Source organism: Microcaecilia unicolor, chromosome 12 (assembly GCF_901765095.1).
Source record: "Microcaecilia unicolor chromosome 12, aMicUni1.1, whole genome shotgun sequence".
Taxonomy (NCBI): domain Eukaryota; kingdom Metazoa; phylum Chordata; class Amphibia; order Gymnophiona; family Siphonopidae; genus Microcaecilia; species Microcaecilia unicolor.
In genome coordinates this window covers 4,932,000-4,949,370 of record NC_044042.1, presented here as the reverse complement: position 1 = coordinate 4,949,370, position 17,371 = coordinate 4,932,000, and the positions used below count along the sequence as shown (strand labels likewise).

At 47.6% G+C, this 17,371-nt stretch overlaps 1 protein-coding gene across 3 annotated transcripts in view; it reads left to right on the top strand.

Moving 5' to 3' along the window:
- The first annotated feature begins 8,895 nt into the window (after positions 1 to 8,895).
- The window catches only part of SLC41A1 (solute carrier family 41 member 1), a 30,615-nt gene continuing 22,139 nt past the window's right edge, over positions 8,896 to 17,371 (top strand). Inside the window, exons 1-2 of one of the 3 annotated variants that reach the window (XM_030221216.1) lie at positions 8,896 to 8,964; positions 11,000 to 12,111. In XM_030221216.1, coding sequence (XP_030077076.1) covers positions 11,740 to 12,111 — 372 coding nt within the window. In that variant the 5' untranslated portion in view covers positions 8,896 to 8,964; positions 11,000 to 11,739. Of the gene's footprint in view, positions 9,000 to 10,477; positions 10,660 to 10,999; positions 12,112 to 17,371 lie in introns of those variants that run through there. The other 2 variants (XM_030221215.1, XM_030221218.1) reach the window with 2 other exon arrangements.

The following is a 17,371-nucleotide window of genomic DNA, read 5'->3' as shown; positions in this document are numbered from 1 at the left end:
TGAGCACTTTTTCACTATATTCCAGCTGTATTTGCTCTGTGTTGCAGGTCTGGGCCACACTGACACGGTTCTTGTGCCTGAGCCACATCAGGGAATGAAGTGGCCTTTGTGCTGTTTCTGAGCCGACTTCGGAGACTGACTGGGCCACTGCCAGTTCACTCTTTAGCAGCGCTGCAGACCTAGTTGGCATGTGCCAGGATGGGGACAGAATAAGTACAGCAGAGAACAGGGTAATCACAGCTTTTCCAAAGTTCAGAAATTAAACAGGGCCTCTCCTTTCTCACAGCAGGTTCTAGTGTTTCCCCCTCTGCTGATAAGGTCTGGAACTGTCACCCTTCACTTTGATTACACTGACCTTTTCTACTGTGGCCCTGGGTTGGGTATTCGATGCTCATTGTAGCCGTGAAGGGACGCTGAGAGCGAGCCAGATATTTGCAGGTGGCTGAGGAAATGGACACAAGCAGGCTGCACGTTGGACATTTTAGCCATATCATGGTATATTATACACCCTGCCCTGTACCTCACTAGAATTAAAAAAGGGGCTAGCAGTACCCCAGAAGTAGAGGCAGATCTGAGCATGGGGCCCAGTCTGCCCAGGTCTCATATCCTGTGCTGGAGGTGGGGAGGGGGCAGGAAGGATTATGTAATGGATTTTTGTATTTGACTTTCTCATGACCTTTCCTGCTCTCTCATTCAATGTGTCCCTGTCATTTCCCCCATCCCCTTCCCCTTTAATGAAATCTTTTCCCACAACTATTGCAGTTCCTGACTTTTAGCTATTTTGGTCCCCTCTCTGTTTGCATTGAGGCTTCCCTTTCCTGCATGCACAGCTGTTCTTCTCAACAGGAACTGCAGGGTGAGATTCTTAAGGTCTGGTGATCGGTCACTTTTGCACTGCACCCAGTAAATGCCCTGGGCAGGAGTATCAATGCTGAATTATATTTGGGATTACCCCTGCCCACACGGGTGACTTTCCAGTACTAACATCCTAAGTTCCAGCCACGACCAATTCCTGAAGCCTGAGTTTGGTGCCATCTGTAATATAAATAAAAGCAAAGAACTCCTAGCTCTGAAAGCTGTTGTCAACCAGACACCTCAGGAGAGGGGGGGGGGCTCTTCTCTCTGCCTTTCTTTTTAATGGTCACTTTGCTGGTAATTGTTATCACCCAGAACACTGGATAGTGATGAGAAAACCTAAAACCTCTCATCTCTATACTGACATGACAAGACTGAAACCCCTGCAAGAAAAAAAAAAACCAACATTAGTTCCTGCTAGTGACAGAAGTTCAAATGGAGGGGCCCTTATGCAAAATATTAAAAAAAAAAAAAAGAAAAACCTAGAACACAGCTGGTCTCAACCCATGTGAAAAATACATAAAATAAGGTAGATGCATGCCACAGAGGGGTGTTTTGCCCTGCTTGACTGGGATGAGAAATTGCTCAGAAATTGCATTTAACAAAAGTTGGACCACATATCTGAATAGGGGTGGGTGTTGCTCTACCCATCTCGGTCCTTTTGCTCTTCCAGAATTCTCACTGGGATTTAACTGGAACCTTTTAATTGGTAGCTTAAGAGACTAAATAAATGCCAGGCTGCTTGTGAGATGTTAAATTTAAAACCAGGACTGTCTGAACAGTTTCCCTCTTGGGAACTTGGCTTCTTGGTCTGGATGTAGGTACAGCGTTGAAGATCCGTGTTGAACTATCAAGTTTCATGTTCAACCTGCTCTTTACACATCTCCACTGGCCTGTTTTAAGTTATACAATCAATGGCTGAATTTTGCCGCTGAACCATATAACGTTTTGCCAGTAGAGTAAACCTTTTCTAAAGAGCATTTTTGTGGTAGGCACCAGAGAAGGATTAACCCTTTCATGTACCCTGGGCAAAGAAGCACATTGGATAAATACCCATACATTTGAAAACTCCCACAAATGTGCCTTTTCTCCCTGTGATTCTGACAGCAGAAGCGGAGGCAGCTCATAGACTCCTAGAACAATAACACAGTAAATAATGACAGATAAAGACCCACACAGCCCATTCTAAACTTCAGGAAATCACTAAAAACCAACCTGTTCAAAAAGGCATACCCCACCGACCCAACATAAATGCCTACACTCTGCAACACAGCAAACCAAAGCTCGTAATCGACACCCCATAACCTCTCCTCTATCCCCATTTTGCCTGAACCTTAATCGACCACAACATCACCATGTATTTGTTTCTCTACCAGACTTGGCGAATGCCTTTATGGCAGGGGCGTAGCTATGTGGGGCCATGGGGGTGTGGGTCCCCGTAGATTTGGCTCTGGACCCCCCCTCCTGCCGCTAACCCGCCGTCACCTACCTTTGCTGGTGGGGGACCCCAACCCCCGCCAGCCGAGGTCCTCTTCCGGCGCAAGGCTTCGTTCTGTTTCTGAGTCTGACATCCTGCACATTGTACGTGCAGGACGTCAGACTCACAGAAACAGAACGAAGCCTTGTGCCAGAAGAAGAGGACCTCGGCTGGCAGGGGTTGGGGTCCCCCGCCAGCAAAGGTAGGTGACGGCGGGGGAGGGTTGGCGGCGGGAGGGGGTTGAGAGGGTCGGCGGCGGGGGGAGGGGTCAAAGGTGGTGGTAGTGGTGGCGGTGGCGGCACGGGGGGGGCTAATATGTGCCCCCCTCAACTCGGGCTCTAGCCCCCCTCCCGTCGAAGTTTGGCTACGCCCCTGCTTTAAGGTACTATGTAAGCCACATTGAGCCTGCAATGGGAGTGGAGGAGTGGCCTAGTGGTTAGTGTGGTGGACTTTGGTCCTGGGGAACTGGGTTCGATTCCTACTGCAGGCACACGCAGCTCCTTGTGACTCTGGGCAAGTCACTTAACCCTCCATTGCCCCATGTAAGCCGCATTGAGCCTGCCATGAGTGGGAAAGCGCGGGGTACAAATGTAACGAAAATAAAATAGATACTATTGGAGATTCTACATGGAATGTTGCTATTCCACTAGCAACATTCCATGTAGAAGGCTGCGCAGGCTTCTGTTTCTGTGAGTCTGACGTCCTGCACGTACGTGCAGGACGTCAGACTCACTGAAGCAGAAGCCTGCGCGGCCACATTGGTGATCTGCAAGGGCCGCCTTCTACATGGAATGTTGCTAGTGGAATAGCAACATTCCATGTAGAATCTCAAATAGTAGCAACAGTGGAGGAGTGGCCTAGTGGTTAGGGTGGTGGACTTTGGTCCTGGGGAACTGAGGAACTGAGTTCGATTCCCACTTCAGGCACAGGCAGCTCCTTGTGACTCTGGGCAAGTCACTTAACCCTCCGTTGCCCCATGTAAGCCGCATTGAGTCTGCCATGAGTGGGAAAGCGTGGGGTACAAATGTAACTAAAATAAAAAAAAAAAATAGGTGGTAAAATGTGGGATACAAATGTAATAAATAAAGGTGGCCAGGGCCATGCCTGCCACTCTGTGCTTAAATGCTGGTTGTCAAGTGTCCACAATGCCAGATATATAGATAAGAAGTGTACATCAGTTTTGACATCTGGGGGGAGCAGAGCTTTTGTAAAATACAGTTGTCAAACCAAGAAGTGTGTATCAACTCCAATTCAGAAGGCTGCAGCAGGACTGATAGAAGGCTGCAGATGGCTTGACCACATCACATCCTTCCTGCAAAAACTACACTGGCTATCAGTACCTTTGTAATGCAATGGATTTACAGCCTGTCTCGCTAACACAGACTGCTAAATAACTACCGTGGATTCTTTTGGATTTGTGACAAGTAAATTAAACCTTTATTAGAGGAGCTAAATTCTACAATGATTAAGGTATATACAATGATTAGCTATATACACACAATAATGAGAAACAGTCATAAACAATCATTACATCACTGGTCTCTACATCTAAGCAAGGCAAAGAGTTCTTAGACCAGGAAATGAATCAATAATACACTATACATACAATATCACTGGTCTCCGTCATCCAGGCTCTTATCATCAGCTGGGGGGGCCCGGTTCACAGCGAGAGCTAGGAGCTTCAGACCAGGAACAGACCCTCTGCACGACACGTCTGCCCACAGATGAACCCCGACTCTGCTGTGACAAGCCCTCCCTTTTTATTAGGCTCTGAGTGCATATTCAGAGCTATGGAAAGTTACAGAATGCTTCTCTATTTAGGACTGTGGCCACATGCTTTCCGAAGTCCAGGTGGCCAAGCTGGGCCCAGAAAAACAAGTGCCATCCTCCCCTTCACATACCAAATTAATTAGAGCTGTGCCTTATCTCACTGCATTCCAACTTATTTTTGTATTTACACAAGTTAAACAACCATTTTTAAACAGAATTACTTCTAACCAACAATACAGACCCCGAGTGCACTGGTCAGTCTAGACAGGGTCAGTGGCGTTCCTAGAGGGGCTGACACCCAGGGCGGATCGCTGATGCGCCCCGCCCCCGGGTGCAGCGTGACCCCCCCCCCCCCCCCGCAAAAGAAACCCCCCCGCCCGGGTGCATGCCACTGGGGGGGGGGGGGGTGCCGTGCACGCCTGTCCGTCGTTCTGTTCCGGGGCAGAGGGAGCATGGAACGGACGGACAGGCGCACGCGGCACCCCCCCCAGCGGCATGCACCCGGGGCGGACCGCACCCATCGCCCTCCCCAGAACACCAGTGGACAGGGTTGAAAAACAATCTTTAAAATTCACTTCCATTACAACCTTACAGAGTCAAATTTAAAACTCTATGTTTGATTTTCAAGGCCTTCAGACAAAATGGGCCAGAGTACTTAATGAATATTTATTTATTTATTTATTTGTTACATTTGTATCCCACATTTTCCCACCTATGTGGCTTACATAGTACCGTAAAGGCGATCGCCAATACCGGTTATAAAGTGAGGTTGTGGTAAAGTAAAGTTCATGTGTGACAGACACATTGGGGAATCGTAAGAAGAGTTAGGTAATGTCCAGTATGAGCTTTGGTTTTGTTGTGTTGCTGGGTTAAGGCATTTAAGTTGGATCATTAGGGTATACCTTTTTGAACAAGTTCGTTTTTAGTCATTTCCAGAATTTCAGGTGGTTATATGTTGTTTTCACGGCTTTTGGTAATGCGTTCCATAGTTGTGTGCATATATAGGAGAAACTAGATGCATAGGTTGGTTTGTATTTGAGTCCTTTGCAGCTTGGGTGATGGAGATTTAGGTATGTTCGTGTTGATCTTGACGTGTTTCTGGTTGGTAGGTCTATGAGGTCTGTCCTGTATCCCAGGGCTTCTCCGTAAATGATTTTGTGAACCAGGGTGCAGATTTTGAACGTGATGCATTCTTTGATTGGGAGCCAGTGCAGTTTTTCTCGTAGGGGTTTGGCGCTTTCGAATTTTGTTTTTCCAAATATAAGTCTGGCTGCTGTGTTTTGAGTAGTTTGGAGTTTCTTTATGATTTGTTCTTTGCATCCCGCATACATACCTTTAGCTAGATGGCTTAGTACCATAGATTGTACCAAGTTGTGAAATATTTCTCTCAGGAAAAAAGGTTTCACTCGTTTGAGCTTCCACATTGAGTGGAACATTTTCTTCGTTGTAGTTTTCACTTAGCTCTCTAGTGTGAGGGTTTGGTCGATTATGACTCCGAGAATTTTCAGGCTGTCTGAGATGGGGAGGGTGTAGTCTGAGGTGGTTATGTTGGTGGGTTTGTTCATGTTATATTGGGCTGAGACTTTGTGTTTTTTCTGCATTAAGTTTTAGTTGAAATGCATTTGCCCATGAGTTCATGATGTTTAGGCTGAGATTGATTTCTTTGGTGATTTCTGTCAGGTCATGTTTGTATGGGATGTAAATTGTGACATTGTCTGCGTATATGAAAGGGTTGAGGCCTTGATTGGATAAGGACTTGGCTAGTGGGGTCATCATTAGGTTGAAAAGGAGTGGTGATAGTGGTGATCCTCGAGGTACTCCACAGTCTGCTTTCCATGGTGGTGATATGTTCGAATTTGATTTCATTTGATATGTTCTATTGGTTAGGAAGCCCTTGATCCATCTAAGTACACTTCCACCAATTCCCAAATATTCTAGGATGCTTAGTAGTATGTTGTGATTTACCATGTCGAATGCACTAGACATGTCGAATTGTAGGAGAAGTATGCTTTTGCCTGTTGCAATCTCTTGTTTGAATTTGGCTAAGAGAGTAATTAGAACTGTTTCGGTGCTGTGGTTGGAGCGGAATCCTGATTGTGATTCGTGGAGTATTGTGAATTTGTTTATGTAGTCAGTTAGTTGTTTAGTTACCATGCTTTCCATCAGTTTGACTACTAGTGGGACTGATGCAACTGGGTGGTAGTTGGTGATATCATTTGTTTTTTTCTTGGTATCTTTTGGTATTGGGGTGAGTAGGATGTTGCCGTTTTCCTTAGGGAAGAGACCATGTTGAAGCATGTAGTTTAAGTGGGATGTGAGGTCTGTTGTGAAGCGGTGGGGAGCGGATTTTAATAGGTGACTAGGGCAGATGTCCAATTTACAATGAGTCTTGGAGAACTTATTGCTTGGTTGAGTGTTTCAGCGGTGAGTGGAAGGAAGCTTGTCCAGAATCTGTCCGCTGGATATTCACCGTGGACTGGGTCCATACAGTTGATGAAATTGCCAATGTCGGTGCTGTTCTGAGGTAATGTGTTGCGTAGGTTTACAATTTTTTCTTTGAAGTATTTGAGACCTCTAAGGTCCTCTCAAGGATCATCAATACCTGTCCCCTCATCAAAAGAAATTGTGCAATGTGATACCCGCCAGTGAGCCTTCTCAGGAGTAGCCCCCACACTCTGGAACTTACTCCCAGAGGGGCTACGTCTAACTCGAGACTACCTCTGCTTCAGGAAGCAGGTAAAAGCTGGGCTGTTCTCCCAAGCCTTTAATACATAGGGTGACTGACTATACACTCATTCTGCACCTGGACTAGCTGGCTACACATGCTGTAACTTAGACCAGTTCCTTAAATCTTGATTAAATGTTCAAAGAACTTGCCTTAAGTTTAGCCACCCATTTATTTATCCCAACTGACTCTATTCCATGCATCATGTCCCCATCTGTATACCTGCATTTGGCCCCTCGGCTGTATGGTCAGCTGTATTGTAGAAAAGCATTACTATGATAATAATGTTATTTGAATGTTCTAATTGTATGCTTATTAGATATTCCATCACTACCATGCTTACATCATTTCAGCTGTGTTAAATGTGTAAATTTTTGATCCTGTTTCATGGTACTTCTATTATTAGGTCTCAATTTTCCTCTTTCCTAGTATTTGTGTTTATACTTGTACATTTTACTATTGTTATACTGTTAACAAAATTGTAAGTTTTATGTTAAACTATACCTGCTGTACACTGCCTTGGGTGAATCTCTTCATGCAGGGGGGTTAATAAATCCCAATAAATAAATTAGGTGCTAGTGTGAGGCTGCAGGCCCAGTTAACAAAGGTAACATTTTAATCAAAATCCATTTGGGGGAGCAACTGCTCCCCTTCCACCCCATCTAGTTATGCCTCTGCCTATAGGCAGCCAAACATGACGGAGTCCTGGTTATAACCACATATTGGGCTAGATTCTTTAAAATTGGCGCTGAAAAATCACTATATAAGCCACTTAAAAGTTAAGCACAGCTTATAGAATAGCACCTGCACCCACCTGGGTGTGGCTAATTACACCAACTGAAATGTGGTACAAATGTAGGTGCCTACATTAGGGTATATATCCTTATTCTATAATGATGCACGTTCATTTTAGGAATGCCCCTGTTACGCCTATGACCTTCCCATTTCCACAACCTCTTTTTCAGGTCGTGCGTAATTTTACTCATATAAATGTCAATTAAATCTAATTCATGGAAATAATTGCTTGTTAAAAAGCCAATTATTGGAGCTAATTAGTTCAATTAAATTGCGTGTACAAATCAGGCATGTCCCCAAATTTGTGCACGCAATTTTAGATGACTTTTATAGAATTGGGGGGATTATCCCCAAATATTGCTGACCAGTGAAGATCTCCCCTTCCTCCCTGAGCTGCACAGCACCCTCACTTGTGTCCTGTGATGACAATTTACAATACTGGAGTTGCCGAAGCGTCAACTGTCTTTTGCAATTTGTGGAACCAGTGGCATAGCTACAGACGGCCACGTGAACCTTGCCCCCCCCCCCAAATTGGCTCTGGGGCCCCTGGTTTGGCTGGTGTGGGTTGGGGACCCCCTCCAGCTGAAGTGTTTGTCTAACGCTGGTCTCCGCTGCATTGCCTGCCCTGCTCTTCCCCTCACATGGCATGCACGCTCGTTTTAGTGACAGTGAACATGCGCAACTTACTGAACGAGCATGCACGTGACGTGACCAGCGCTGGACAGTTGGGGGTCCTCAACCCTGCCAGCCAAGGTATATGAAATAGATAGACTTCCGAGGGCAGTGGTGGCGCTTGTCTTCCCCACTCCCAATCTACCAGGGTGGGGGGGGGGGGGGTGTTTGAGCATCCCCAACACTCATAAAATTGTATGTGTCCAGGGAAGGGTTATTTCCATTGGGCTTAGCACCCAAATAATTTTGAAAAGTTGGCTCCTAGGGTGGGGGGGGGGGGGATTGAGCTAGCACATCTGAGAAGCCCCTCCTAAACACTTGGGTGCTAGGCACAAGCCTGGTTCCCTCGTTTGACATCAGCTTGAGCAAAAGCATCCCTGTCCTTTACTGTGCACTGCAGCAGGTAACACTATAGGAAGCAGGTTACAGCTCTGGCCCCGCCCCGCGTGACACCGACAAAGCTGTCAGGAGAGGGGGCGGAGCCATTACAGCCCCGCCTTCGGCCCCGCAGCCTGTGCTCGTCCAGGTCTTCAGCTTCTCCCGCCTACTAGCCAATGAGAGGCAGCGTAGAGGGCGCGAAGGGGATGCCATTGGCTGAGGGTGTTGGGCCACGCTCCGGTGGAGATGGCCGGGTGGGTTACATTGTAGCGGAAGGCAGCCCTGCGGGTGGGTGAGTTTGCTGCGTCCGGTCCGGAGGAATTCCGGGTTAGTGCTCGCTCGGTCCGATCGGCTCTCGGGGGGGGGGGAATGTTGGATGCGCTGCGACATTTTGCCCCGAGCTGCAGGGGTCCCTGGGGGGGGGGGGGAGGCACAGTCCGATTGGGTGGATTTGCACTCAGAGCTGCTGCTGTTCCCGGGAAGGTGGCTGGTTCATTGTCTGCTGTGGTTTAGGGGAGCTCGGTAGGGCTGGTGAGAACCCTAGAGAAGTATTTCCCAAGTCCAGTCCTGCTGGAGTCAGGTTTTCAGGATATCCACAATGAATAGGCATGAACTTGATTTGCATACACTGTCTCCATTATATGCAAATCTCTTTCATGCATATTCATTGTGGATATCCTGAAAACCTGACTGGCCAGCACTAGACTTGGGAACCACTGCCCTAGCTTTGCTGGCTAATCACATACATACTCGTAGCCTGGCCCAGACATCTTCTTTCCACCCTTATGTGCTAACAAATCTCAGATACCGGTGATTCGGGATGGCTTACAATGATTTCTTTTCATGTAACTTCTGAGGCAGAGTTGTTGTAGGAACGTATTCTGCCATAGGTTCCAATTGTGGCTGCCAGGTTAGTCTACTTAGCTATGCACCAATAAACACGAGCAAACAAATTGTAGGTGATGTAGCCATATGTGCCTAGCTTCTGAGAGACCCTGTCTGTCCGGTCAGTGAAGGTCCAAGATAGCAGGTAAAGAGAGGCAGAGACTGCCAGCACTGTGGGGCTTGAGCACCTTCATCTAACTCCTTGTCTTTGTCCAGGGAAGCTGATTTTCATTGAGTTTAGCACCCTTAATCATTTTTTTTTAAGTTGCCTCCTGTAAGATGGAATCTGGTTATACTACTGCAGCTGCGGTGGAGTTACATTTCTGGAAGGCTTAGGCATGGTTGAGGAACTTAGGTATTTTAATCCTTTGGTTATGGGTGTTGCTTCTTCCCATCATTACCATAATTCAGAATATTAAATCTTGAGGTCTCTGGCTAGGCATTATCACCTCATTTAGTGTACCTTTCTGGCGACCACACCTTCACAAACATAAACAGGATGGATTCAGCCAGATGCTGGCTACTAAAGTGGTCAGTTGCCTTGATCATAAAACACATGGTGACAGAAAATGTATATACGCCAGAGGAAAAGCAAGATAGAGACGTTTAAACACATTTAAATACCTCCACGTTATAAATACACAGGAGGTGGGCCTCTCAATGGGAAGGAAGTTCTGGTAAAAAAAGGGGGGGGGGTCATTGCATGATGACTCCTAGTTTTTATCCTTCCACTGTCATGTAAGGAGGGTACTGGACATGATGCCCAGGTTGGTATGTGAATTTAAAACCACGAGAGACAGTCACAAAAGAGAGAGGAAGGGCTTGTGGATTCTGATGGGTAGCCTGGATAGGCTGTATAGTCTTTTTCAGTTGTCATTTTGTATGTTTCTCTGTTTATGGTGATCTGCTTGGAATAGGGCTGGTTTTTGAGGTAGCATGAAAGAGACCTGCCTCACCCGGGTGCAGCTGGATTTCACAGAGGACAGACACTTCTAATGCAGGCAGCAACTGAGGACACTCGTCTTCAGCCAACATTTGGCTTACCGGAACCTGAAATACCTGTTAGCTCTCCAGTTTGCCAGGGGCTAATGTCTCCCTATGGGTTAGTTTTCTGCATACCATCTCACATTTAGCTTTGGGAATCTTGGGGGAGGGTTGGTCAAGGTAGTCAGTTGCCAACAGGGGTCTGTGTACATGCTGAAATGAAAGGAGATTGTGTAAGATCAACTGGGGAAGTTGAGCCAGGGGAGAGGGGGCTGCAGTTAGAATGCATGATGAAACTGGCAAGTTGTCTCTCTTTTTTTTTTTGCACTCTTGTTCAGCCCCTGTGTAAAGTCCCTTTCTGGCTGGTTGTGCAAGTGAAGGTGGGGCTGGATCTTAGCAGAATGAATGAGCTCTTTATAACTAAATGTACTAACATTTTTTTAATTTCTGTGTTTAAGGTGATGGAGCAGAGTCCTGTGTCTGGAATGAGGTTCACAAGCCTTTAAATGCCAGCTGTGTCGTGAAGTAACCTAACCCGAGAACTTCCTGTTACTTTAAATAAACACTTTGCCACGTGTCAGGAGGTGAGAGATTTCCTTTCAGAGGATCCCCTGCTGCTCACCCAGTGCCCCGAGCCATCTCAGAGGGAGCCCAGGCCAGCATCCAGTCTGCATCCCACCATCCACTTCTGGGATTTATTCAATGGCTCTTCTTTGAAATAGCCAAAGCAGATCTGCAGGGGTTAGTGGTGTGGGTGAATTTGTTTGAAATTTGGCTTCTGAATGAATATGGTCACCTCCTCCACCTTTCTTTCCTCTGTCTTTTCTTCCCTGGAGCTATGAAGACAGCAGAATTCAATCGTGTTTGAGCACAAGCCCAGAACACAAGTAAGGAAATATCGCAGTGTACGGAGTCCATCTTCCAAGGTCTTCTGGGTAAAGCCAGTGAGGAGGGGTGGCCCGAGGAGAGGGATGTCCTTGACCCTGCTGCTGTCATTCTTTACTGATTAACATGTCCTGCCTTTTCCTCACACTGGGATTGTTGCTTGATGGGGATCTCTGACCTATACTCAGTGTCTGGCGTCTTGTCTGGCATCCAGAGGGGGAGAGAGGACCTGGAAAGTCTGTCCCTTCGATGTAGGTCCTTTGATTGGTATCAGCAGGGGGCTGTATGACCAGTGGTCTTGTAAGAAAGCACCATGTCTTTCCCAGAGCAGAAGGATGCCCTTCAGACCAATGGTCTGGTGCACCCCATCAGTGATGGCCGTGAAGATGTCAACGCCAACCTGGAGAACGTTCAGCTGGTGGACACCTCGAAGATCCTGGGGCAGCAGGAAGAGTTGACGGTGGTGGTGCTAGAGTCCCGAGCAAATGCGAAGGGGCTGCAAGAGGAAGATGCTCTGCTGGAAAACGGCAGCCAGAGTGCGGAGAGTGATGACACGGAGCAGGGGCCTGGAGCAGGGATCCCTCTGAAGGAGACCTCCTTCTCCATTGGACTCCAGGTTCTTTTCCCCTTCCTCTTGGCCGGCTTTGGCACAGTAGCTGCTGGGATGGTTCTGGACATCGTGCAGGTAGGTGGATGCTGTTTGTTGTTTTCTCTGTATCCCAGTCCAGGGGCTCTGGATTCCAGAACAGAACCTGCTTTAAAGGCAGATTTTCCAGCACATGCAACTGTTGGCTGTGAGAGACAAATGCCGGGATCTAAGCGCATTCTACATGTGTGTGTTTATATAGGTAGTTCTGTTTGAAACAAGTTGGTAATAATATTTCTCCTTTTGTGTCTGAGTGAGATTCTTGGAGTGAGTTGGGGAAGGGGGGGGGGGGGACATTTCAGCCTATTCATGTTTTCAAAAGGCAGCTGATACAATGTAACAGCTGAAGAATAAAAGCCATGAATATTAGTAAGGCATTTCTGTGCCGGGGCTTGTACAGAGACCTTGAACACGCAGTACGAGGAAGGACAAAACGTTTAGTCTGTGGAAGCTGCGTTGCTATGCAGACCCCGAGTGGAGGCTTGGAGAGACATTCCTAGAAGCATTAGGGATTTCTGAGGAGCATCTTTTATTCAGAAAGTATAATCATAAAGATTTGGAGGGAGGGTGAGTTGTGGAGATGCTGAACAGGCAGCACATGCCCGGCTCCTGGGAGAGGAGGGGGGGGAGCACCTGTGATTTAGATTTAAGGCCCATGATTGCAGGAAACCCTGAAGTGGCCAGATACACAGTCATTGGCTGAAGGCTGTGACTGCAATGACTGACATAAAGTTAGGATGTAAAATAGAGTGATGGCTCATAGTGCCAGATCCAAACCCTGGTTCTGATCTCAGCTGGAAATATCAGTATGCAGGAGAAGACTGCCAGCACCCCCCACCCCCACCCCCCCAGAAAAGCTGAACTGAAATGTAGTGTGAGTGTGTGATTAGCATATAACAACATAGTAAATGACGGTAGATAAAGACCTGAACGGTCCATCCAGTCTGCCCAACAAGATAAACTCATTTTACATGGTATGTAATACTTTATATGTATACCTAAGTTTGATTTGTCCTTGCCTTTCTCGGGGCATAGACCCAGCACTGTTCTTGTACTAAGTTCTGAAGCTAACATCGAAGCCCCTTAAAATTTACACTCCAGCCCATCCCTATCTATTCAGTCACGATCAGGGCGTAGACCGTACAAGTCTGCCCAGCACTGTTCTTGTACTAAAAGTTCTGAAGATTCTGGAATCCTAAAGAGTTACAAGATTCCGGAATCCCAGTTGGTAGCAACATTCCATGTAGAACCCCAAAGAGTAACATAGTAAATGACGACAGATAAAGACCTGAATGGTCCATCCAGTCTGCCCAACAAGATAAACTCATTTTACATGGTATGTGATACTTTATACCTGAGTTTGACTTGTCCTTGCCATTCTCAGGGCACAGACCGTAGAAGTCTGCCCAGCACTCTTCTTGTACTAAAGTTTTGAAACTAATGTGAAGTCCACACTCCAGCCCATCCCTATCTATTCAGTCACGATCAGGGCATAGACCGTAGAAGTCTGCCCAGGACTAGCTTTGCTTCCCAATTACCGGTGTTGCCACCCAATCCCTGCTAAGATTCCGTAGATCCATTCCTTCTAAACAGGATTTCTTTGTGTTTATCCCACGCATGTTTGAATTCCCATTACCGTTTTCATCTCCACCACCTCCCACGGGAGGGCATTCCACGTATCCACCACCCTCTCAGTGAAAAAAGTACTTTGTGCTAGTTTACATCCTCGGAGACCTCTTGCTCATTCACATCTACGGTCTTCTACAGTCTGTGTCCTGCAAAGAAAAGCTACGAGAATGGTATGGCATTTGCGTTCCAAGACGTATGAAGAGAGACTTACTGACTTGAACATGTATACCCTGGAGGAAAGGAGGAACAGGGGTGATATGATACAGTCATTCAAATATTTGAAAGGTATTAATCCGCAAACAAATCTTTTCCGGAGATGGGAAGGCGGTAGAACGAGAGGACATGAAATAAGATTGAAGGGGGGCAGACTCAGGAAAGATGTCCGGAAGTATTTTTTCACAGAGAGGGTGGTGGATGCTTGGAATGTCCTCCCGCGGGAGGTGGTGGAGATGAAAACGGTAACGGAGTTCAAACATGCGTGGGATATGCATAGAGGAATCCTGTGCAGAAGGAATGGATCCTCAGAAGCTTAGCTGAAATTGGGTGGCGGAGCAGGTGGGGGAAAGAGGGGTTGGTGGTTGGGAGGCGAGGATAGTGGAGGGCAGACTTATACAGTCTGTGCCAGAGCTGGTGATGGGAGGCGGGACTGGTGGTTGGGAGGCGGGGAATCCTGCTGGGCAGTCTTATACGGTCTGTGCCCTGAAAAAGACAGGTACAAATCAAGGTAAGGTATACACATATGAATTTATCTTGTTGGGCAGACTGGATGGACCATGCAGATCTTTTTCTTCCGTCATCTACTATGTTACTATGTATTTCAGTAGGATGTTTGGGTGAAGAAAAGGCTGTTGCCCTAAGCTGTGAGACAGACATGGGGGAGCCACTGCTTGCCCCGGGATTGGTAGCGTGGAATGTTGCTACTCTTTGGGGTTCTACATGGAATGTTGCTACTATTTGGGTTTCTGCCAGGTACTTGTGACTTGTCTTGGCCACTGTTGGAAGCAGGATACTGGGCTAGATGGACCATTGGTCTGACCTAGTATGGCCATTCTTATGTTCTTAAGGAGCAAGCACGGGGCATAAGTGTGTTTTAGATGCTCGCATTTGAGAGGCACTTGCACTCACTTGGGGGGGGGGGGGGGGGGGTGAGGGTAAGGCGTGTACACTTGTGGACCATCCACAGTGGGAGTGTTGTCATAATGGAATGAGGAAATGGCATTTTGTACCTATTGATGATATGGGGGTGGGGGAGGGCTGCTGTGACATTTCTTCATCTCTTAGGACTGAATGTGCAGAGTAAAGAGTTGCACGGGGACAGAAATTTCACCCGTCCCCACTGGAATCTAATCTATCCCCACCCATTCCTCTGTGCTACAATAACCCGACTTGTGGTAAAATTACTCAGCTTATTAGTTGCCCGTGTTGATAACTTCCCCTCTCAGTGCTTATGGGGATTTCAATGCTATCAACCATATCTGTGGATTTTTTTTTCTTTTTTTTTTTTCTACTGCTATTGTAATTGCCATGGCACAAGGTAAGGATAGGTAGGCTGGCCTGGCACAACACTTCCGTGGGAACCCTGCAGGACCTGCGTCCATTCCCGCTGGAGTCCCCCGTTCCCATGCAGCTCGGTAGTCCAGAGCCAGCGTCTGGTAGTGAGGACGGCACCATATCTCACATCCCCAGTCCAGAGGACTTTGTCATCCTCTGCCAGCCCCTCCCATGTCTTTGATGGCTGTGAGGGTCCAGTAAACCACTGGTGCACTTGCAAGGGCTAGTGCCAGGAGGACAAGGGTTAGTGACACCGGGTCCTGTTGCTGAAGTACACATGTACTAGTTCAAAATGATTTGGGTTTAGCTCAGGCCTTTGTTCAAGTTGTTGTATTCAGGTACTTGGGTATTTTCCAGTCACCAGAGGTTATAATCTGAGCCTGGGCTGCTGTGAAGGGGGGGGGGGGGGGGGAGGGCAAAATATCCTGGACTTGGCCTCCAAAGGTCTGTTGTTCTCCAAAGGTCTCCCAGTTACAAACGAAGTAGGAATAACCTGGCGGGGAAGTTTGCTTAATATAAGCTTAAGTCGGCAGCCATGTTTCTGTTATGCAGAAAATCCATAGAGAGTGGGATAGGATAAGATCGTGGATTGAGTGATGTTTATCTCGGATTGAACGCAAGTTGAGGACGCCTTTAGAGATAGGGAAAGTGGAAGAAGTTTAAGTGGGATAGAGCGAAGGGTTCTTACTTGTGGTCGGTGTGTCTGAGTAAAATGGCTGAATGAAGCGACATCCTCACAGGACCGATACTGGCTGAGCAAGGCATATCCCGAAATTTATGATTAAAAAAAGAGTGACAGTCTAAACCTTGACCATAATTGTAGATGGGTGTGTTCTGCTGCGGTACACGCTTATGCACCGCTAAGAAGGTCAGTAATAAATCACGCTACCAGTGACGTCACTTCTGGAGCCGGTTGCGCAGGATCAGCAGGGAACTGCCGCTTTGCGGCAGTTCAGGAGCTCAGGGTCAGCACAGAAGTGGCTCTGAGAAACAGCAGCAATCGAGCAGAGTCAGAATACATCATCCCGCTGGAGGTGGTGAAAACGGTAACGGAATTCAAACATGCGTGGGATAAACATAAAGGAATCCTGTTCAGAAGGAAGGGATCCTCAGAAGCTTAGCGGAGATTGGGTGGCAGCACCGGTGGTGGAAGCAGGGGCTGGTGGTTGGGAGGCGGGGCTAGTGCTGGGCAGACTTCTACGGTCTTGCCCTGAAAATGGCAGATATAAATCAGGGTCAGGTATACACAAAAAGTAGTACATATGAGTTTATCTTGTTGGGCAGACTGGATGGACTGTGCAGGTCTTTTTCTGCCGTCATCTACTATGTTACTAAATAGAGGAAAGGGTGGTGGGATTGGACCGGACCAGCTTTTTGAAGGCAACTTTATTTTCAGTTCGGAGGTGAATAGGAGTTCATCGTGGGTAACACTGCAGCATCCCATACCAGGTCTTTCAGAGTCTTCCCTCCGCACTTGAAACCACATCCATGTCTTCTGCTCTGCTTTGGTCCACTAAAGAGCCTTTTTATTATCAGACAAGCACTTTAAATGGGAAACTGGAGGGGTGGGAAGTGGGGAGTAACACAGGGTTGCCGACAGACTGAGCCAGACCTGGGACAGGGCCGCCCCCCCCAAACAATCATTGCCGTCTGCCCCCCCTCAGGATCGCCGCAACTGCAGTGTAAATACCTTAGTTGCCGGGGATCCCGAGGCCCTGCCAGCAGATCTTCCTCCAGCTCTGCTCTTCACTCCACCCATTGCCTGTCCCTGCGGCCTGCTTTTTCTCTCAGCGCATGCTCAGTTTCAAAACCGAGCATGCGCGGCCTGAGAGGAAAAGCAGCCACTTAGCAAGCAATGGATGGAGTGAAGAGCAGCGCTGGAGGAAGACCTGCAGTGTCTGCTGCTCCGGGTCCTCCCCAGCCTCCAAAGGCAGGGGGGGGGGGGGCTTCATCAGGGTTTTCCCTCTCCTGCTCCTGTTGGGATGCGATCACCCGGGTCTCGTCAGGAGCAGAGGAGAGAGAGAGACCCCGGCGCCAGGACCCCTTTGGAAGCCTGGGCCCGGGGAAGTTTGCCCCCCCTCTCGGTGGCCCTAGAGTGAGATTCCAGAGATGCATATGA